The 22,337-nt window shown below is 42.1% G+C and overlaps 4 protein-coding genes across 4 annotated transcripts; 1 reads left to right on the top strand and 3 right to left on the bottom strand.

The window, feature by feature from the left end:
* Nucleotides 1-2,408: 2,408 nt before the first annotated feature.
* LOC134177400 (uncharacterized) lies at nucleotides 2,409-17,219 on the bottom strand. The gene is made up of 11 exons (XM_062644180.1): nucleotides 16,109-17,219; nucleotides 13,615-16,049; nucleotides 11,859-12,170; nucleotides 11,601-11,803; nucleotides 11,305-11,355; nucleotides 11,161-11,242; nucleotides 9,207-9,262; nucleotides 8,653-9,148; nucleotides 5,175-5,258; nucleotides 4,414-4,593; nucleotides 2,409-4,351 (listed from the first exon to the last, which is right to left on the bottom strand). The coding sequence occupies exons 1-11, from the start codon at nucleotides 17,199-17,201 to the stop codon at nucleotides 2,666-2,668; spliced, it is 6,678 nt and encodes a 2,225-aa protein (XP_062500164.1). The 5' UTR covers nucleotides 17,202-17,219; the 3' UTR covers nucleotides 2,409-2,665.
* Nucleotides 17,220-17,232: 13 nt separating this feature from the next.
* On the bottom strand, nucleotides 17,233-18,707 carry LOC134183400 (uncharacterized). The gene is made up of 3 exons (XM_062650960.1): nucleotides 18,506-18,707; nucleotides 17,306-18,349; nucleotides 17,233-17,237 (listed from the first exon to the last, which is right to left on the bottom strand). The coding sequence occupies exons 1-3, from the start codon at nucleotides 18,618-18,620 to the stop codon at nucleotides 17,233-17,235; spliced, it is 1,164 nt and encodes a 387-aa protein (XP_062506944.1). The 5' UTR covers nucleotides 18,621-18,707.
* Nucleotides 18,708-19,051: 344 nt separating this feature from the next.
* Nucleotides 19,052-21,039, top strand: LOC134177409 (E3 ubiquitin-protein ligase RNF103-like). Its single transcript, XM_062644189.1, has one exon. The coding sequence runs from the start codon at nucleotides 19,101-19,103 to the stop codon at nucleotides 21,015-21,017; it is 1,917 nt and encodes a 638-aa protein (XP_062500173.1). The 5' UTR covers nucleotides 19,052-19,100; the 3' UTR covers nucleotides 21,018-21,039.
* A 212-nt stretch (nucleotides 21,040-21,251) lies between these two features.
* On the bottom strand, nucleotides 21,252-22,294 carry LOC134183487 (peroxisomal targeting signal 2 receptor-like). The gene has a single exon (XM_062651073.1). It carries the CDS (start codon nucleotides 22,292-22,294, stop codon nucleotides 21,338-21,340), a length of 957 nt encoding a protein of 318 aa, XP_062507057.1. The 3' UTR covers nucleotides 21,252-21,337.
* Nucleotides 22,295-22,337: the final 43 nt, after the last annotated feature.

Here is a 22,337-nt window from a genome sequence, read left to right on the forward strand (position 1 = left end):
AGTAGAATAAGCAACGTGCTTCCAAACGCACTGCAAAGCAGGGAACGTACCTAGGCGTGTGTTCCTAGAACACCCAACGATGGATCATGATTTTAGCCTCAACAATGAGTCACAGGATTACGTACTCCAATCGCAGCAACGCCTAGGGTTAACAAAACCAAACGGTTGCTGCACATGTACTGGCAAACACCTACTGTACTTGCAAGCATGCACAAATTAATTAACACCACGTGCATGAAACAAGTTTTAGTCACACTAAAGTGTTTAGTCACACTAAAGTGTTTAGCCACACTAAAGTGTTTAGTCAAACTAAACACTTGTTTATACAGATGGCTGAGAAAAGACAGGCCAGGGCAGGATCCAGAGAGGGGTTAGGGGGTTTAAACCCCTCTTTTACAATTGACGTGGTTCAATAATTTCTTATAATTTCATTAGAAAAGAGAAAATTAGTAATGCTATGAATAACTGCTAACGGTGAACCCCCTCTTTCAAAAATTCCTGGATCCGGCGCTGCAGGCAGTCTTATCATCAAACCGTAATCACTTGGGCGCTTTGTCCCAGGCTATTCTCCGTTATAACTTTGAAGGTACACTCGAAAGTTATAATCAGTAATCAAAATTGGAACGTTTTGCGTGACTCCGCCTAGACTGGCAAACAAGCTCCAACAACCATATGCGATGATGACGTCGAGATTACATGAGCGCTACACTGTACCAGTGAACGCACGCTATATACATGCCAAAGTTGTTTACACGGTCGTGTCCGTCGAGTCGTATTTCCGTCGAGTTGCTACTTCCAGTGAGACGACTATTATAATCCTCGCTACGCCTAGGTTAATTAGTACCCATGCAACTATATTTCGTAGACTAGAATGTGGAGAATGGGTTTCACTACTCTACATTAGGATCAGCCACGCTTCTGAATTTAAATTAACTATCTAACCATCTATACCGTAGAACGGAAATATGCGTTAACGTTGACGGATGTACACTTTTCGAAAAGTGGCGCCATGGCCGGGGCCTGCCACTCATACAACCGGGCCCCCGTGACTTTCTAGTCTAACCACGCCCATTCCCGACATTCTAGAAAGGTGATCCAAGTAAATATGTCTATACACATTGAAACTCGTTTGCTCCAAACGCTGCTGGACATGCAGACTTCTAATCGTAGAAGTTAGTCGAGTGTACAAGCATTTGGTCACAGAAGGCTGAAGGACTGGCTGGCTGCATGGGTGGGGGGCTTGTGAGTCATCCCATGCATGTATAGATCCGCGCCTGCTTGGCATAGCTTGGCAGGGCTGGATCCAGAGGGGTTTCAGGTCGTTTCAACCCCTTTCCAATAGGCGTGGTTCAATAATTTCATATAATTTCACTAGAAAAGAGAAAATTAGTAATGCTATAAATAACTGCTAACGGTGAACACCCTCTTTCAAAAATTCCTGGATCCGGCGATGCTTGGTATGGCATTTTTGGGCGCCTCGATCTGTATACGTGTCGGTGTACGCAGACAGCTATAATTTAAATAATTTAAACCCGAGAGCGCATGCGCCAGGGTTACAGTAACTGAGTACACTACCGCTGTGGCCAGTTCGTAGACTAGCGCATGCGCTCATTGTTATCGGTGTCACTTGATGTGATGATGTATTTGAATACTTTCAAGAATGTCTACAATCCCACGTGCTAGTCAATATCCCGTTTCACGCTCTTCGTTAACCCGACCGCGCATGCGCTTGAGTTACAGTAACTTACTACCGCTGTGGACGGTTCGTTTGGAATGTAGGTTAGCGTATGCGCTCATTTATATCGCTGTGGTTAATTAATTAGCCTGTCGTAAGTCGTCCAAGCAGACTTGAATTTGATCGGTATGTTTTCTAAATCGTCGTTTTGCAGTGGATTTGAATTAGTGTTCCCCTCATATTGAAGTCGCCTCGAGCTCCCATCTCCAATTCAAAACGCTGAGTATCACGTCTCCCCACTTCTATGTACACACAATCCGTTGTTCATTTCTATAGAACAAACAAAACAGTACACTCCACCATGACGCGATGGGGAAGGGTCTGGCTATGCAAGACTCGGCAGCTATATATATATATATATATATATATATATATATATATATATATATATATATATATGTATGTATGTATGTATGTATGTATGTCTGTATATGTATATATTGCTCACGGGAGCATTGTGTGAGCAATCAAAATAAATTTGATCATGTGCACTAGATAAACAAATAATCTGGTGTTATATCGGTACTGGCAATTCCAACATTACAAAGTACAACAATTAAAACTATTAAAGGCATTACTGCAAGACAATCAAGAACACTATCCCTGCAGACTCTTTGCAAACGAGGATTGACAATCAGGGGAATGATGAGGGCGGAGAGAGACTGGATCGAGTCTAGCAGACTCTTGCTGCACACTTCCTTCTATAATCTGGTGCTGAATTTTTATTATACATCTGCTGCTGAATCATAAATAGCTTAACACTTACTCAACCTACAATGTACAAACCAGACACAGTTTCATATTCCATCCGAGAAGTCACCGCTTCTAACTAAAAACCAAACAAGCTTAAGTGAGTTCAAACAGTTCTTTCTCATCAGCCTCTCACTAAACTTAAAATCAACTGTCAAAGGAACAGAACATTCACTTAGGTCATCTCTTCTTATAAACATGATATTTCTTGAAAAATTTTTGTACCCTAGCCACAACTTCCCGTTCAGTTGCCTCTGTAAACTCTGCTGGCTGTCCAGTTCGTTTGGCAAAGCGACGCTCGTTCTCAAACACTCGATTGGTGATTTTGCTTGCCAGATGACGAAAACTATCAAGTGAATCAATCTGGTTTCGGTTGTAGTAAGGTGTAAGGTGATGGCATACACGACTACTAACGTCCATCTTCAATTTGTCAAGCATCAGTTTCTTTGCAATTGGCAAGTCAGAGCCATCACCACCGTGTGAAGCTGTTGTTGGTGTTTTGTCATCTACAGTAGAAGCACCTTCACAAGATTGATTGTATGACATAAAAGGATTGTCTGATGCCCCACAGTCCCAGTGGGTGGGAGAAACTAAATCTGATTCATCGCTCTTCCCATCAACCGGTTTAGGGCTTGACATCAAAGAAGGAATTTGAAATAAGGCTTTGCCAGTCAACCAGCAAGTGGCAGCATCGGGATGAACAGAAAACCAAAATGTCTGTGATTCACGAGAGACAACAAGCTCCCCCTTTGTATCAGGAAAATGAGTTGCATACAATGGTGGGGTCATTCTAGTTGACAAAACATTGCTTATTCGATTAGCAATTTCACCATTGTCGTCGTTAACAGGCACTTCAATAATCAGTTGTTCACTTCGATGGACTTTATGCTGAGCCATCAAAGACAGCTGACGTTCGACAGCAAATACTATCACAGTTTCTGAAAAGTCGGGCTGAATAGCAACATTCCAAGGCTCATTTCTAGTACCATGCACAGCCAGAGCACCACTAGAAAGCCCAAATAAGAAAACTTGCCTTGCCAAAGGCAGTCGATTTGTAGACGCAAGGTTTGCCACAAGCGACGAAACGACGACTGGTGGAAGACGTATGTTCTGCTGTTCAGCAACGTTGTAAGCTTCCAAACAGAGACAAACATCATTGCGAATGTCGAGACCATATGTTATCAAATCAGAGCACATTGCACTGATGAAATTTCCCTCGCTATCTTTTATCTTCTGAATTGCTTCTAATGCCAATGCTGGTTCATTCAACACCAATGCACAATCAGCAACACTCTTTAAAGTCATAGTATGCTCTTGCTTTTCTTCCGGTTTGAAGTGGCCATCTGGAGGACAAGCCCAACCTGTTGAATTCAACACAAGTCTAAGAGCCTCCGCTTTGTTAGGAAGCTGGACTTGCAAGCAAATATCAACAGCCAGTGAACCCATTTTACAAACACTGATCTCTTCGTGCTCTGTTCCAAACGGCGCGGCTTTCAAATAACACAATCGACACGAATGTAAAGAGAAAAGAACACGATAGCCTTCTTCCCATAATCCCTCATGTTTACACACTGTCAGTAATTCGAGACCAATTCGACTTAAAACAATGTTGTCACTTTCCCACAGGTCGTACGACGGATAATCTCCAATCACTCCATCGTCTTCCTGACGACATGTTTTAATCATAATTACAAAGTCTGTAAACAGAGCACTACACTGGTTCGGATCACGTGCCAAGGCAGGTACCATAACACGACGAAGAGCAGGTTCTCGACCATCCGATGGTATTGATTCTGCTGAGTCAATGACGTCACAATATATGGCTGCTGCAACACTCCAAGCAGGGCTGTTTGCCCCAACACATATCTAGTACATGACAACAAGCAATCAGAATCAGAACCACAACAAAATAAAACAATGAAACACACCGTCAAATATTTGATGAGGCGCCGAAAGCTGAGACGAGAGAAAGAGCTTGCTTGTTCGGCTGTTCTATTCTTTCTTAGCACCATGAATATCTTCCAGCCAATATCACAACACTCTCTGACCACTACATCCATCAAATCACCATAACAAGAAAGCTTGATATCAATCCCTGTTTTGATACTCTACAACAACAATCACAAAAAATATAATAAATATTACACAAACAACATGTTGAAACTATATAGTATGCCATAGCACATCTTTAGTCCTCTTTACCAACATCCATGAAACTCAAAACTGTTCCAATAAGTGTGTGTGTGTGTGTGTGTGTGTGTGTGTGTGTGTGTGTGTGTGTGTGTGTGTGTGTGTGTGTGTGTGTGTGTGTGTGTGTGTGTGTGGCACGCTCGCTCACATGAACAATCCATGCAATCTTTAAATAATACTTCCAATCAATTTCTAAATCAATTAATGTCTAATCAATAAATAATCACTAATCTATACTTAATCAGTCTATAAAATCCACAAACATCAAATGCATTTATCGCTTCCCATGAAAATAATTTTTCACAGTTGCACACCACAACAATATATCCATTCTCTTATTACATGTCCACCATACTTGCAACAAGTGTTGAAACACCTCATAATAGTATCCAAATATACATGCAACCAGAAGAGCACAGTGTACACATAGGATTGATTACTGATCAAACGTTATTCATCAAATCTTATGCAATCCTTATCAAAGAAATAAAGACTGTACCTCAAGCAAGATATTCGCTAGGCCATTGAAGTGCTTCTGCTCTTGACACCATTGCATTATTCTATTTACAAGTTCGGCTGAAAGCTGAAACACAAACACCACACACATCAAGTATTTTTATTACACTACAAACTTTTATGCTAGCATTTTACTATCATGTTCATGCTATATAACTCAACCATGTTACCTGGAGTTAATTAACCTTCATCAAACGACAAATGCCATATATGGCTCTGTCTGTGTCAAATGGTCCAATTTCCACTGCACATGCATGCCGCAGATGTCACATGTATACACAAGTCTTGATAATAATACTTGTGACTACTCAGTACATACAGTGCTCCTGACAATACGAGTCAGCAGGACCGGCAGAGCAGGGTGGGTCAGGTGGGGCATGGCCTACCCAACTTCTGAAAATGGGACTTCCATCACGCCTTTGCCGAGAACTTCCGGAAATATTGGTTCACGTGATTAAATAAATTAGCTATTTTTTTCATGAATGGGGCTTGGCCGTGCAAGACCTGGCCCCATTCATGATCTGAAGTGTTCCACCAGCCCTGATCAGTAGATTTTCTAGGTGCTTGCCATCACTTCTCCGAAGACAAAACACATTATCAAGGCTCCACACAATACAACAGAATCTTGTCACTACTGGAAACCATGTAAAACATAATTAGTCACCATCATCCGTTACAGCCTTGGATTGCCAAGACCAATGTGCCTAAAATATGCATTTGGCTCTCACACCATGCAACTCTGCACAGCAGTTTTGCCATCAAATTCACCTCCATATGAAAAGAATGAAACAAAGATCAATGGCTGCAATTGCGCTCAGAGTGCTTTCCAATATTCGAACAGTTTGTTAATTGAGACTTCGAGTTCAAAACAGCTGTGTGAGAATAGTTCTAGCAGAACAGCCAACAAGAGTAGACAAGATTGCCAGAAGCAACTGACAACCATTTAGTTACTCATCTGCTGTGAATGATCACATTGTGAAGCCCTGATAATTCTAGTAGGCTTGAATTTGCTAAGGCTATGTGTACAATCCAGCCTTCACTAACAGTTTAGATACGTATTCACACAACCATTAGCTATGAATTCTTGAACATAGACAATTACAATAACTTGTGACAATGCTGTTAGTCTGTTTCCAAACTTCGATACGACAACATAGCACCTACAGGGCAATCTGCTACTTTCAATTGGAGACCAGTTTAACCATCACGCATGAGCAACACTGTCAAACAACCGTAATAACCAGTCACGACTCCTACTTATACTTGACTACAAGTAGAAACTTGACATCTGCCTAATCAGTGACTAACCTGCAGTAAATGTAAAATGGCCTTTCTCAATCAGCGATGACCATATGTGTACACAAATGCATTTAATCTACTGTATTGCATGGTCACGTGAACACAGTTTGGGCCACATCTCTGTGGTGAGGGTTCACTGCATGTCAAAGTAACTGACAGCAGAGTCTTCTGAACTTGAATTTAGACAAAGTCATGCAGTGGGTCTTACTACGGCAGCAACGTTCTTGGTTGCTACTGAGTGGCTCCACATCACAATCAGCAAGATCCTCCAATGCTGTCATCCAACAATAATTATTATTGCCAAACCTATTATTTTCCTGTCATCAGTTACTACAAGTTAGTCTCCATAACTAACCTCAAACAAAGATAATGATAATTCATAAAGAAATAAAAAAACACGGCAACTGCTGCTTACCAAGAATTTCTGAAACAGCACCCAGGACAGCAATACAAATATAGGATTTTTTATGCAAGAAAATCCGTTCTCAATAAGCACCCGGGCGGTTTGTACAAAACTCTGGAAATTGGCAGATTGACGTAAGTACCACAGAGTAGGCAAGTGTGAGCCCCATCTTGCAACATCCCAGTAGTCTTTAGAAAGTTAGGAGTGCGACCACACCTGAGTGCCCTCCTACACTTCTTGTCAGGCGTTTCTTTTGAGGTTCCTTCTTTAATTCACAGTGTAAGACCGCTGTCTGATTGCCAAACCTGTACGTACACTGTAGTATAGTAACACACGTTACTAATACAGCCTCGAAATATCAACCAACTCGGGCCGCGACATTGAATTGCGAACCACAATCTTGATTCTCATTAGTGGCCCCTGGGCTGTAAATAAGAAGTTTCCAAAAAATCACCCAGTGGGCAATCTTTTGGCTGGGCGCTGTTTGGAAATCCCTGGCGTTACAGGGATTTGTGCATCTGATGATTTGTGTACCCTTGTGCTTTGCTCGCCGTCCCAGACCGTGACTAAATCGTTTCAAGCAATTGATACAGAATACCTACTCATCCTAAGTGTCGTTTTGTGAGGTGAAGTCTAGTAATCAATCTGTTGCTGCATGACCAGCATGATGTTGTTGATGTACGAAGAAGATTCACTTCAACATTAGTTGGAGAGGAGCCCAGACTCAGCTGCAGGCACAGATGGGTCTACAAGCCTGCAGCTCTCAACTAGCAACTGAAGATATCGCTGTACATGCATTGATGAGCGCAAATCAATTCTACGTGCTATGATACATAACTGCTTGCGACTGTAGACACACTTTCGACTGCACAACTGCAACAACCCGAATCTAATGAATTCAGTGCTACAGCTGTCTAGTGTAGTATGCTCACATGCCACAGTCATCATCCGATTGAGTCTGAGTTACCATCTGGTAGTTCTAAGAGTCAGTCAGAAAAGAGAGTTTGCAAAACGATCGTGAGTAGCTTGAAAGCAGTTTGGGACGGCGAGGAAAGCACAAGGGTACACAAATCACCGGGGGTGGGGGTGGGTGGGGGTGGGTGGCAAATCACCAGCAGCTTTGCATCATCGCCGGTGATATGTGTACCCAACATGAGGTCTGGAGCATCGAGTTGACAGTCTGGAATTGCGAGCAAAGCGCAAGGGTAAACAAATCCCTGGGTGCACAAATCCCCATACCACTGGCACCCTAGCCTTGCGTCGCCGGACCTTTGGAGAAGTCTGGCTATGCAAGACCCTTGTATTGTCAGGGTGCTTTAGTGCATGGCAGAATTTAGTGCTTTCAAAAATGCTAGAAATGGAAATTCATACTACATGCATGTACCTCTTACTTGCTACACATTATGATTGATCACGGAATTGTAACCTTGACAAAAAGAGCTTTACATACACACATTTCATCAGTCTAAGTTCATTCAGCTACAGTCTGAAATGCATGAAATATGATTTTTTACTTTAACCAATCTACTTTTGGTAAGTAGCACTGTAACTCATAAAACGGATTTTGATTGACATTTGCGACAGCAACATAACACCATCCAACTGCCACAAACACACCACACACACACACACACACACACACACACACACACACACACACACACACACACCAAAACTCGCACACCAAAACTCGCACACCCAAGGTACAAGCACATGCACACCTACATACAGTTACTCTCACCAACCTACTAATACACACCTTGACTCCAATTTGTAATGCATGAAGTGCCAACTCTTGTGCAATTAGTTGATCAGCACTGTCCACTATAAACTCCACAAGTTGTGCGTCTTGACCTTTGATGTTTAGATATTGAATCATTTCCTTGTAGCAGTCAAATGCCTGAGGTGATCTGTTTGATCTACACAACCAGTGTATGTATGAGACGTACATGCCAGAGCTCCACGGTGTGCTCAATTCATGTATCATGTAGCTGACAGCGTCCACCAGTTGACCGCAGTTAAAATCACAAAAACAAATAAACAGCTTCTCAATTATGTTAGAAGGCAAACTGTATTGCTGATTAGGTGTCAAAGATGTGTACAGAAACACAGTAGCTTCATTCATTTTCTGTTCAACTGCCAAACTGATAGTTCCACGAATTAGTTCCATATCAAGAGATAGCATCACATTAGTGAGTGCATCACAATTTAGAACAGCAACAATTCCACTAACAGACTTGATTTCGTAAAATATTCTAAAAACAAAAGATCCTCATAACACTAGAATTTAGCAATTGAATAAGAAAAACTTGCTCAATCAAATGAATGTAAGTGAATACTGGAAGGATGAGCTGTTTAATCTTAATCTCCTAAACAAAACAGACATGTTAGACAACTAGAGCAAGATCAGACATGTCCATTCAAAGCACTAGCTTGAATTTAATTAACGAGTGTGTCATGTAAATGTAGGCTGGCATGGATCGCATCGGCTTGCCATGCCTGTTCGTGCAACACATTACATGTCCCTTTCAACAATAGCAAGAAACTACCGTGCCAATACAGGTGCTCACTAGTATGACATTCGTCCAGAGGAGACAAAAATAACAGATTTCCTTTCAAAATTGTCGGTTATCCAGGGACAGCAAGACTGAAAAGCTTGCAGTGACATTGTCAAAAATCCAGCCATCTGTCATAAAACTCAGGAACGATGCTTCATCCACCTGTTTCATGACCGCAATCCAAACTTCTTCACGCACTGCACTTTCAGCAGAACCATGTCCGTTATGTATTCCGACTGGATACAGAATACCTTGGCTCCAGCTCATGCAACAGACAGATAAACCAAGCATCATGGCTGTTGTACTATTAACAGAGGCCTTGATTCAAGCGCTATCTTTCCAAAACACGTGTTGCACATGTGAATTGTTTATGTCCCCTTCCACACCTCCAGCAGCAATCATTACCGAGGACTCAATACTTTAGTCCGCTTCTGGTCTTTAGCCTCAATCTTCTCATCCTGTTTGGCCTTTCGTATCACACATTCTAATCCCGATGTTGAGTTTTCATGTGATACATAAGACTTATTGAAAATCTTTGTTGTCTGGCCACCTCGTAATATCAGCGTTTGCAAGCTTGCGGCAAGTGAATTGCATCCTCAATCACCTCAAATGATCCAACATGAGCAACGCCCTTTTCTTGTTAGCCACCACCCAAGTGACTCACGTGGCTACATACATTCTAACTGCACGTGTGCAAGATACCAGCAAGCATCAACACAATGTTTATCAATACCCATATAAACCAATATGCCCATATCGACGAGTGACTGATACCCAATCTGATTATTGGTGTAAAATCACCCTATACAAAAAGTTGAAAAAGAAAAGCAAACTTTTAAGATGGTCACTAACTAATGCCTAAAACTATCTCATAGTGAAGGATTATCAGCTTCTTCCACAATCCTCATCTCTTCTCTCTATATATGAAAGTCTGATCTGTCTGTCTGTCCGTAACATCAATCATATCAAAACTACCGAGCCAATCGCCACGAAAGCGTCCATAAAGACTGCGATCCACACCACAATGCAAACGCACATTTCGGTTGTACACATTAGCGATTTAAAGAGACCCCTTTCAAAGTCTGTGTACCGCCCGTATCAATGAGGATGCTGTTGTTGCTCAAAGTTTGCAGGACGAACTGTGCGTGTACGCCGAATTGATCAAAGTTGATAGTGAAGGTGTCGCTGTCTTCCAGAGTTCTGTTGCAATGGCGCAATTTCTTGCTGATTAAACTCGCAACCACTTGCACTCATATTTCTTTAGAACGACACATTGGCACCAAATACAAAGTGCCTGTTAGTGACCTCACACAGCATGTACAGAGCAAGTCGCTTCTTATCAGGGACGTCAAATTAAGCAAGATAGTTCTGACTATATCCGGGTTCTAGATGTGACGTAGTAACATATACAGACAACACATTCTTGTTAATTTGCTATACATGTACAGAACGGGCAACTCAACCATGTGGGAATTGTGTTAATTAAACGTGAATCCTGCTCTACTAGCCCAAGCAAAGCGAGCCAGGCCCTCTGTTAGTAACTAATAAAACATGCAAGATACTATTAGCTAGAGATGAGTTGCCCACAACCATGTGACAGACTGCTCAAAGCAGTTTCTATGTCTTGCTTATAATTCTAGTTTGTCTATTGTTAGATTAGTGGCCTGTGACATGTAATCGATTGAATTCCCTCCCGACAAGTGACTCACGTTCACAAGTGACCAAAGTTGATCAGAGTATGCTGCCCTGTCTTCAGCTTGGTAGAAGAATGCCGCTAGCAGTAAACTTATTCTAAATTAACGTAAACTCAAAATCCAAACGTTTGATTAAATGACTAAAAAGCAAGAAGCTACCTGACATCCAGTAAGCTGTGTCTTAGTGTGAATTCCATCAGCTCCACAAACCTAGCCACAGAAGTTACAATTACAAGGAACAGTTAGAACCGAGAGACTTAGATCATTCCAACACACACACACACACACACACACACACACACACACACACACACACACACACACACACACCACACCACACACACACACACACACACACACACACACACACACACACACACACACACACACACACACACACACACACACACACACACCTATTGTAGTGTACTACAAATACAACACTCTATACTTACCTGTCAGAACTAGCAAGAGAAACCTCAAGAAGTTGAAAAATACTCTCAGAAGTTGAAACAAAATTCCTCTTAACCATCACTTCAAACATCTCAAACGCCTCATCTGCTCTCTTACTTCGACACAACAGACAGATGATCAGACCAAACTCGTAACCTGACTGACAGTCAAATTCTCCCAAACATTCAAAACATTTCAGTCCAATCTGTAAAAGTAATATAATAGTTACTGCACAACATACTACAGCAGAAGGAACCTACATCGACATTCGATTCCGGTGAGTGATAAACTTTCTCCAACAGCTGGAAGTAATCTGTACCATTCAAAGGAATTCCCCTCATTTTGCAATCCTGTATAAAAGACCAGTGCTGCATAGTATCCATGCAATCAAGATCAGTTTGCTTTTCCAGAAGGCAAGGCAAACTTGAATCAGCTAGTTGTGGTGGTTGTCGACTTTCAGAATGACTACTTGTACTATTTTCGATAAACAGTGCATCCAATTCTTCTTTTGGATACTTCTTCAGAGCATCACGAAACTCATCGAGAAACACAGCGAGAATAGAAGCCCAACCCTAACACCAAACAAGTGCACCATAACATTGATTACTGTACTGCAGCAACATTTTTGCTCACACAAAACTATGTCTTTGAGCAAGAATAGTGTGATGTACAACACGTGGTTAAAATGTCTGTGCAACATACTAGTGGGTGTACAATGCACTGGCAGTCATTTGGTGCATCAGAAAATACAGAAAACACACAAGTCCAGAAAACTGACAATAAACACAAACAGATGACAGAAAAACAGAGTGACAGACAGGTAACATGAGATAACACACACTAACAATCATAAGCCTCCACTACCACCTTGCATTAAAGACCACAATTTATTTGCCACTATAAATAATGCAGATGTAATGTCCAGTCTTGCACAATACACACTTCTTTCCATTTCATACAAACTTTACAACTTCCTGATTACCATTAATACACCACTACAGTTTGATGTTACAAGGCAATGTCACCATAACCGTGGACTGTTCAGGTACTGTTGTTGAGCTCTACAAAAACAAGTTTGTTCCATGCTCGTGACCTTTTGCTTGTCATATGATAGGCATAAACCTTGTGAGACCATGACAAAACCTCGTACATAAGGCAACATAAACTTGATTATCAGATTCTCATCTTCTTGACATCCTGTTCTCAGTGTAGCAAACGGTAAATTTTAGTATTTATTTAATATCAATGAAATAAGCAGTATATATCATTGCAGTCGCAAACTCGTCAGTCACTGCAGCAAATTTAGCTAGCTGTAAAGGCATACCGACTGCACAAAAATGAGGCTCCGTTGTTCAGGAACAATGCCCCAAAGCAGTTCTTCCAGAATTAAAAAATCTGAACATTTTGGGACGATGACAAACACTGTAAATGCTGTCTCTATTCAACCACATTGCAACTAATTACGACAGGTGATCAACACACATTGCAACTGATTACGACATATGATCAACACATAGTTGCATTGAAATTCCAGACTTTTAACGTGTAAAGAGACAAACCAACTAATTCTTAAATTGTATTGATGCGAGCCTAAACTTTAAGTGCTGGCAGAAATGAGAATCTAATAATTAAGTTTATACGACCTAATAAATACTACACTTCCCTTTTGGTCAGATTAAATTCTCAAATTCATCAAATTCTTTCTGGTTAAAAATTCTGCAATGTCTTTCATGACAGCACCTGACACAATGACAGAGTGCAAATGCTGCTGTGATAAACAATTTGCTGTCTGCATATCATAATTTCTCTACAGTTACATAGCCACATACAGCCCTCCTTGAACATCAAGATACTTCATCTGATAACTTGCTCATAGGTTTAAATAATAGATACAAAGAAATTAAATCAACAGCAGTCACAAATAGTTCACAAACTAACAGACGGTTAAAATTTAATCAAAACAGTAACTTGGCCTAGTGGAGTGTACTAACTCACTAAATGACACACAGTACTTACCAGTTTATCGGCCATCTCTTCTATAGTGTAATGATTTTGTATGAAACAGCCTTCAGGTGTATTATTTTTTCGACAGCGTGCAGGCAACAGTTCAAATTTGCACACCCTGTTCCGTCGCATCCACCTACCTACATGAGACTTTGAATTGAGCAACATACAACTCTCTTCATACAACAGTCTTAGTCCTCCCCGAGATCCAAATCCACGAGAATCTAAGAACTTCTTACCAACACATTCCAATTGAGTCAGATAGTGAGAAGACGGTGTGGAAGAGACACTATGGGGTGAGTATGGAGGTCTGCTGGTAGAAGACAGTTGAGGCAAACAGTCTTGCAAGTTCGAAGTTGTTTGGTCATTTGACTGAGATAACTCATCAGTAGCATCTTTTTGCAGTTCATCATTTGCCCATCCAAGCAATAATGCATCGTTTGCTTCTGAAGAAGCACTAACAATTAAGGGCAATACAACATCAGTTGTTGACTGTTGTGATGAATCCAAATTTGCTTGTAATAAGAATGAGTCCGTATTTGATGTTGCAGAAGAGTCACATACATGAAAAGGATGCTCATTAGTATTACTGTGAAGCTCATCTTCATTAGATGCCAGCTCCTCTGTACTAGCATTCTCTGCTGGTTCACTTGACTCCATGCTGTAATCAACAGGTGGCGTTCTTGTGTGTTTTTCTGTAGGGAGAATATCATTAAGGTCATCATCATCAGCATGAATAGAGATTCGATCGTCATCGTCATCGTCCAATTTACCATCACCGTATGATGTATGCTGTATTGCAACAATATCCGAGGTAACATCCCGCCTACATGGTGTAACTAAATGACTAGTGACATTTTTATCCACGCCAGCATTCACATCACATTGGTTGTCATCTACAAAGTCACCATTTGACATAAAATTGTGAGATGCCTCAGTGCTCTCAGGTTTAAAGAATTTAGTGGCTCCGACAACGTCATCAGAATATCTATTAGATGACTGATGCTCTTCTGTACTCTCACTACGACAGTTTGTGGCATCTTCATCTGCATCAATGCACTCGTACTGCAATGCAGGTTTAGTAACTCCAGCATTTGTAATTTCAGACTGAGAACCTACCAAGCATTCATCTCTCAATTCAGATAAACTGGCTTGTTCACTTTGTTCAACCGATTCTTCGAACACCTGTGACAGCTTTACACTGTCTGTACTCGCATGTGTAGAATAAGGATCGATAAGAACTTCCTGATCACCGTTCAAATCTATGAGTTGTGCTGTTTCACTATCAGCTGAGCTACCACCTCGAACAGAAGAATCACTTGTCACTGATAGCTTACCAGTGGCCAATGTCTCGTTTTCTACAGAGAACTGCCCACTGTCAGATACAAAATGAGCCTCATCAGCACAACTAACACTCTGGTCTCTTGCTTCCTTGGTTGAGTCCATCTGATGGTCTGCTTTCTGTTTACCACTTCTCAGACCTTCCTTGTTGGTTTTGTTTTTCCAGTTGCGAACTAGTTTAACTTTCTTTACAAGTAGTTTAGGCATGTTTCTAGTACCATCACTAACTTTGTTGTCTATAGCATTACTGTGCCTCTCAGTAACATTTGGTACTCTATCTGCTCCCTTCTCATCTGTTAATGTCTCATGTTCCTCGTGAGTAATCTTATGCAACGTATGACCAGCATCCATTTCTTTCTCTATTGCGAGCAATGCAATAAGAGGCATGTCATCCAAGTCTAATAATTCTTCAGTTCTACCAGCACTATCAATTCTTGCCTCTTTGCATGACACATTGACAGACTTTTTCAGCTTCTGTTCTGTGATCTTCTGTTGGTCTATTCCGATACTGTTATTCACTGCCTGTCGATCACGTCTCCCTTGTCTTTGACATTTCTTCGCTTTATTTATGATCTTAGCATCTCCAGACTTGACACTGCTTTCTGTTGCTGTAACCACATCTGCATGTTTACAAACTGATCTCAGAGTTTGTCCTGCTGCTACCTCAGATCCATCAACCGTCCCAACAGCCACTTCAGATCCAGTCAATTTCTGATCAGTATGCATATCTTTCTTACAGTTAACGTGAGCTACACAATGAGTAAGAGGTTGATGTCCTACCACCAACTGACCCTCATTCACTTTTGCTGTGACATTAGTTATGTGTTCAAAACCGAGTAGCATATCACTGCTGAGAGAGATAGCTGGGCCAGAAACACACCTATCTCTTGACTCATCATCATCGCTCAATAAGAACGATGCCTTTTCAAAAGGCTTGTCAGATTTATCACACCCTTGTTTCTCTTGCAAACAACTAACACTATGCTCACCAATTTTGGAATCAACAAAGTCCTTGTAATCATTTCTCTCACCTACACATTGATTGCCTTCCACACCGCTCTTATCAGACTCCTTCATTGGATGCACTGGGCATTGGAATTCACTCTCTATATATAAAAACCAGAATCAACAAACAGATCATCTAGAAAACAAACTTTATTCCCACCTTCAACTGTAACTTCAGGTCCATTGTCATTCGCCGTGAGTAAAGATACACTCTCAAGCTCATGATCTCTCTGTACTACAGTGCCTGTTGCAACACATGGAACACTGTGCAATACATTAAATGACTTCCAACTTTGTAACGCAGCGTCATCATCATCAGAACAACTACTGCTAGCAGTAGGAGGGTTCATAATGACCAAATCGTTTGAGCTATCAGAAATGTTAGCCTCCAATGTATCATCCTCTAAACAAGTTTGAGTGCCAATACCACTTGACTTCCAACATGAATCACATTTCTCAACACTGTCTGACGCTGAGCCACATTTGTCTGTCGGTTTTGTATTCAAACGTCCACTTCGTCTCAATGTTCTTGCCTCTCTTGGAGTCGCTGCTTTCCTCCTGGAAACAGAAAATGATGGTTGAGCCATTAGAGAGTCTTTTAATAACTCATTACTGACACGTTGAGAGTTGGTATCACATACGTCGTTACTACTATGCACATGATGTAAACTTCTCTCGTATTCACAATGAGAACTCGCACACTTGTTGGACAAGTTCTTACCACCATGCAAGGACATGGAACGTGATACATTGTCCAACTTGTTTGATACCAACTCTTCACTTGCAAGTGGTACAATATCGTCTCTAATAACATGACTACTCCTTAGCATCCTGGATTCAGAGCTAGTCGTAGTCAAGGAGCCATCAAAGTTTGTATGAGATAGATTAGTATGAGGTAGAGTAGCTGTTGCAGACAACTGCTTTTCTGAAGATCTACCAACTGCATTCTCATCCTGCCCACAACTGCTCGATGCTGGAAAACATTTATTTGCTACATCAATATCTCTGTCTTTAGTTTTGGTCATAGATGGCAAGCTTGACTTCATCCTCTTAGCTTTTTTCACGACAATCCGTTCATTTTTTTGTTGCTGTTCAACATCAGGAAATGCTAAACTATGGCTTTTCTTTAGCTGAGCTATCTTGGGATTCGGTTTTTTATCGACTTCGTCTAACTGCATGAGAGTATCAGACTCTTTGGGTTCAGTGTTTGTTGTAGTCTGGATTTCTCTCTCGATGTGGCTGCCCACTTTCATCTGACACAGTTGCTTAGTTTCCAGATTTGTTCTATCCTTGTCAATACCAGATACTGTCTCATCTTGACACGTATGTACCACAAAGGTCTCAACTGTAGTTGTACTGACTGATCCTTTCTGGTTTGTCCTTCCATTAACACTCTTAGCTACATCGTAACTCAAGAGCTGATTTAAACGCTTCAACTTTCGATAGATTCTGATGTCATAAACATCAGCCAGTTGTTCATCCTGTTTGTTTCTGTTATTACATATATCTCCGTAGTTCTTTCTATCTATAACAACTTTCTTCTTCTTCGTCGTTGTCGTTGTATTTAACTCACTATTTCCCTCCAGCCCTTCACTCCTCCGTTTCTTTGGTTGATTTTCATCCTGCACAGTTTGGCCAGAACCACCAGCTCCTTCACTCCTCAACTTCCGCTTCTCTGCTGACTTTGGTGCTGTAGTCTTAGTAACTTTGTTTGGCTTTGTTACAGTTTGAGTAAGCAAATTTTGTCTGTTGTTGCTAGCACAATGACTCTCTCCTCTACATGGTTGCATAGTCACTAACGATTCACCCTTGATGTCTTCACCCGCCTCGAGTAACACTTCTCCAGTTGTCTTTGACAATGGTCTTCCTGACATCAGAGTACTGCTGACCTCACAACCATCCATCACCGATACAATCAGTCTCGCAGCATTTTGGATACATACATGGTCAAGCCCACAGGCCTCAGCATTGTCCGTAGACAACATCTTCTCTTGAGTAAAACTATTACATGCATTTTCCTTGATACCTCCAATTTCACTGTATCCAATCTCTCTCTCTACTTCCAACAATCTGCTCTCTCCATCAGTAGGTGCTCTCTCTAACTGCTTATACCCAAATAGTAACACATCATTCTTTGGCTCCGATTTCTCAGGATCAAACGAGTTTAGGGGAGGCTGCTCATCATAACCACCCATACCTTCCACGCACTTTTCATCCACCTCATTCACGGTGTTACCAACCTTCGTGTTCATCCATGGCCGTCCGCCTGCTCCGCTGTCTGTCCCTGACATGCTCTCCACGTGCACACCCCCAACGCGCTTTCCACGACGAGACTTGCGCAGCGACCCCTTAACAACAGAAACTCGACCTTTACTGCTCGTCGCCGCGGTCACATTGTCACCTGGAGAAAAACACTTCAAATCAGTTGCTGTCGCGAAAGGCAAATCAGCATGCGGCGAAAAGCTGTTCGAAGAGAGAAACCACCAGCATGCAGGAATTCCATTCAGAAATAGTCTAAAGTGAAGCAGTTGGAACGCCGCCCTATTGTCTAGCTTACCGTCTCTTTTCTTGCGTCGCATTGAGCTAACCGGTTCTCTTTCTTTCGACTGAGGGGACGGGCCGGATCGCCTTGTTCTCATGGAGGTGCGTCTGTTGCACGAATGCGAGTCCATCACGTCTTCTTTCCCTACCAAAGTGGCGCTACGACCCACGCTCTCCCGAAACTATCAGTTCTACTGCACACGGCCTTGGCACGTAATTACGCGCAGTGAAATGGATGTCCCGGATACGCTATTCTTGAAGATTGCCTTGAATATTGGAGAAGCGTTTGTTCATGCAACTGTTGAATAAACCATACAAGAAACAGTGCATTTGTGTTTTAATAAATCATTTAAATATAAAAAATATGTCTGACCTCACGTAAATAATGATATTGATGTCCCGGATACTCTACTCTAAAAGAATTAGGGGGATGGCTTATTAAATATTTTAGAAACGTTCGTGCGGCAGTTGAATAAAACATACGGAAAACAGTGCATTCGTATTTTTCTGAATCATTTAACTAAAAAAGGTAAAAAAATTGTTTGATACGCGAGGGCCCGGATGTAGGCACCAATCGTTTTCTGTACGCGTGTGGATCGTAGCTGCTGTACATGGCTTTGCCCCTTGTTGTTAAACTGCTAGTGTTCGCTCTCTATTTGGTGTTCTTTCTATTGTTTGTATGGGTTTTGAACATTACGTCGGTCATCTCGTTGGGAGAGTTCGCAAACCGACTACTGAATCCAATCAAATTGAGCGTCAGCCAGCTGCGAAGGATTCTAGACGAACGAGGAATAGACTACGACGATATCTACGAAAAATCGGAACTCGCCGATATCGTACAGAAGTCAGGAGGATGGACGGTTGCCGCATCCCCACGCACCGGGGCAGGGGAAAGCTCCGAGGAACCTTTGGAGATTCGCTCGTCTGACCAATTCCAGCAGGACATAGTCGAGTCTAGCCACGTATGGATAGTTCTAGTCAATCTAACGACGTCGCGACCGGTAATGATGAAGACAAAGTGGATAACGTTAGTCAAACGACTATCACTCGTTGGCATCAAAACTGGTGTAGTGGAATGCGCTAAATACAGGCGTTTGTGTATAGAGGGCAAGTGGCGGAGCTCGGTTTTATTGATGAGTCTACCAGCCAGCGTTAATGTATCTCATCATAAGGGCAACAAGATGCAGACGGGAGGATCTGGTACTGTCCTAGGCCTCAGCGCAGGCGGTTCCAGTTATAGTCTGACTGAAAAGTCGGTCTTCAAATGGATACACAGAGAGATACCAATGCGCCATCTTGATTTGTCTGATTCCGATAGGTGGATATCAAAACAGCAACACCCAGTGAAAATTATCATGCTATCAGAAAAAGAAAAGCCGCCGCTGTATTTCAGAGTTTTGTCTGTTCAACAAGCCAATAAAATCGACTTTGCATTTACAAGCCTCACACATGCCAATCACAATATGCCATTTCATTACCTACGACATCATATCGTGTGTAATAAATCAGACACTATAGTGGTAGTCACTCGAGATGCCATCGTTCGGTATGGGGATCGCACGGCTGACATAATGACTTATGCAGGATTAAGCTTGTATCTCAGTTTTTTACAACCCGATGCTAAGGATCTGATAGTCTTGAGTACACTGTTTATTAACCAGTATGTCGTCATTGTACAGCTGATGGCTCATCGAAGCTCGATTATTCGCAGCATCTACGTTACGATAAAGAACATGGTTATTGCCACTGTTCTTAATGTTACGTTCTGGCTTGAGGTCACTACAGGGATGCAGTGGAAGCCTTTGAGACCGTTAACCGAGTTTGCGTTGACTCTAAATTGGTATCTCGCTCACTCGGATGTGATCAGTTGGCTACGATGGCTTGTACTGCAGATACCGAATTGGTGGCACTTGGTAATGATATCGTATGTTGTATATGCTCTCTTGATTTACATCATAAGAAAGATTATTTGGAAACAGAGAAGACCGACGAGTGAAGAAACTGTGCAGCAGACGGACGAGACCACGTCCATTGACTCTCAGGTTTATGACAGTGATTCATCGGACAATGCACAGCAACCCATGTTTCGAGTCACAATCAACAACTGGTTGCACCAACAGCATTTTCATCCCATGTCTGGACATATTCATCGTCGGCAGAATGAAAACTCTGAGATCATCGTCGACCATCAGTTGCATGCCCTGCTCGAAGAGCTAGCGACAGCTCTTCCGACTTCTCTCAACGATACAGACGACGAGGGAAGACCGACTGAGTACATTAAGAAGCTTCCTACATGGAAGCACTGTGTTTCCGGGCAGCAGAGATTTCGACCTGTACATGTCTTACATTGTGAAAATTGTGTCATCTGCTTGGCGGATTTCAACCGCAGAGAAATTCTCTGTGCGCTGCCGTGCGGACATATGTTTCATCGAGTGTGTGTAGTTCGGTGGCTAGAGAAACGTAGCGAATTATGTCCAGTCTGCAGACAACCGGCAAATATGTCAAAGGATATGTGTAGTACTGAATGAGAGTTGCAATTTGGTGTCTGTTGAAATGTCTACATAATAAATTATGTATGAATAAACACAACTCCTGTCATTTCAATCTGCGCTCTACTACCCCAATTAAGTTAACTGACAAGTGTCAATAGCCTCATTTCCAAACACACAGCATTTTTGGTATTTACTTCTGTCATCAGAAGACTGGAGTTCACTCAAGTGGGTAATCATGAAACAGACCACACACTAGCAATGAATACCCAAAGGATGGCAACAGAACCGTTCCTTTGTAGTCAACATCCTACCCGGTTAAATAAAAAAAATCAGCACAGATCTCTGCAATTAAATTGTTATTTGGGCTGACTCAGACTACGTGGCATGTACACGCAGACAGTTTCATCCCACGAACAGTCGACTACTTCTCCTTTGATGTGAAGATTAAAATCCAGCCCTATAGTAAACTCTGGGTGGTGCACAAATGTTTCTAACAACGAATCTCTTTGACAGACGTCCCACGTTCTAACACTGAAGTCATACGAACAAGATGCCAATAAGTTTCTTTCATGTGGCGAACACCGGACCTTCCGAACGGCCATCGTATGCCCAGACAAACTGAACACGGGACTCGTAATGTTTCTGACATCCCAGCCCCGTACGAGTTGATCTACAGAGGCTGTTACAAGAATGTTTTCATCATATTTGCTCCAGTCGCAAGATAGTACTTCTCCATCATGGGCACGAAATTGTTGTACTGGGTGAGGCAAGGAATGCTTTACTGACCACAGTGCAAGTGTCTGGTCACTTCCCACTGACGCAAACAGTCCAGCAACACTGGGTGACCATACAGTTTCATACACGATCCCACTGTGTCCCAGGTAAGTGTTTAATGACTCGCGACGATTCGGATCCCATAACTTTAGGCTCCCGTCCCACGATGAACTGAGAAAATGTTGAGGAGCGGATCGAACTTTCGTCCAATCGACACTTGCTACTTCCTGACCGTGTTCGTTAAAAATTTCCACAGACTCTAATTCAGGCCGTCCGATATCCCACAGCTGGAGAGAACCATCGCCGCTTGCCGTCACCAAAACTCCGTCAGCTTCTTCGCTCCAAGCGACGTCAAATAACATATCTCGCCACTCGCGGCTAGCAAGTTCCACTAGATGTCTCTCTTGTGACCGAATGATGTACAAAGTTCCAACGCCAGACAAGCCGTAATTCTGTCCCGCAACGCAAGCAAATCGATCACGAGCAAACGGAGAGAAACAGACGCTATGTCCGTGCCGAGCTCTTCCAGTCAAAGTCATCCGCATGATTGACTGTAGTACCGCAATGGCAAGAACATACGGG

This window comes from Corticium candelabrum, chromosome 1, assembly GCF_963422355.1.
Source record: "Corticium candelabrum chromosome 1, ooCorCand1.1, whole genome shotgun sequence".
In the NCBI taxonomy this organism is placed as follows: Eukaryota; Metazoa; Porifera; class Homoscleromorpha; order Homosclerophorida; family Plakinidae; genus Corticium; species Corticium candelabrum.

Excerpts from the sequence above, each read along its gene's own strand:
- LOC134183400 (XM_062650960.1), bottom strand. The coding sequence starts at position 18,620 with ATGGACTCGCATTCGTGCAACAGACGCACCTCCATGAGAACAAGGCGA. Across the intron at positions 18,350-18,505 it reads GCGACGCAAGAAAAGAGACG|GTGACAATGTGACCGCGGCG; the intron begins GTAAGCTAGACA and ends GTTTTTCTCCAG.
- LOC134177400 (XM_062644180.1), bottom strand. The coding sequence starts at position 17,201 with ATGAAAGTGGGCAGCCACATCGAGAGAGAAATCCAGACTACAACAAAC. Across the intron at positions 11,356-11,600 it reads TCTCTTGCTAGTTCTGACAG|GTTTGTGGAGCTGATGGAAT; the intron begins GTAAGTATAGAG and ends TTCTGTGGCTAG. Across the intron at positions 4,594-5,174 it reads TAGCGAATATCTTGCTTGAG|AGTATCAAAACAGGGATTGA; the intron begins GTACAGTCTTTA and ends TTGTTGTTGTAG.
- LOC134177409 (XM_062644189.1), top strand. The coding sequence starts at position 19,101 with ATGGCTTTGCCCCTTGTTGTTAAACTGCTAGTGTTCGCTCTCTATTTG.
- LOC134183487 (XM_062651073.1), bottom strand. The coding sequence starts at position 22,294 with ATGACTTTGACTGGAAGAGCTCGGCACGGACATAGCGTCTGTTTCTCT.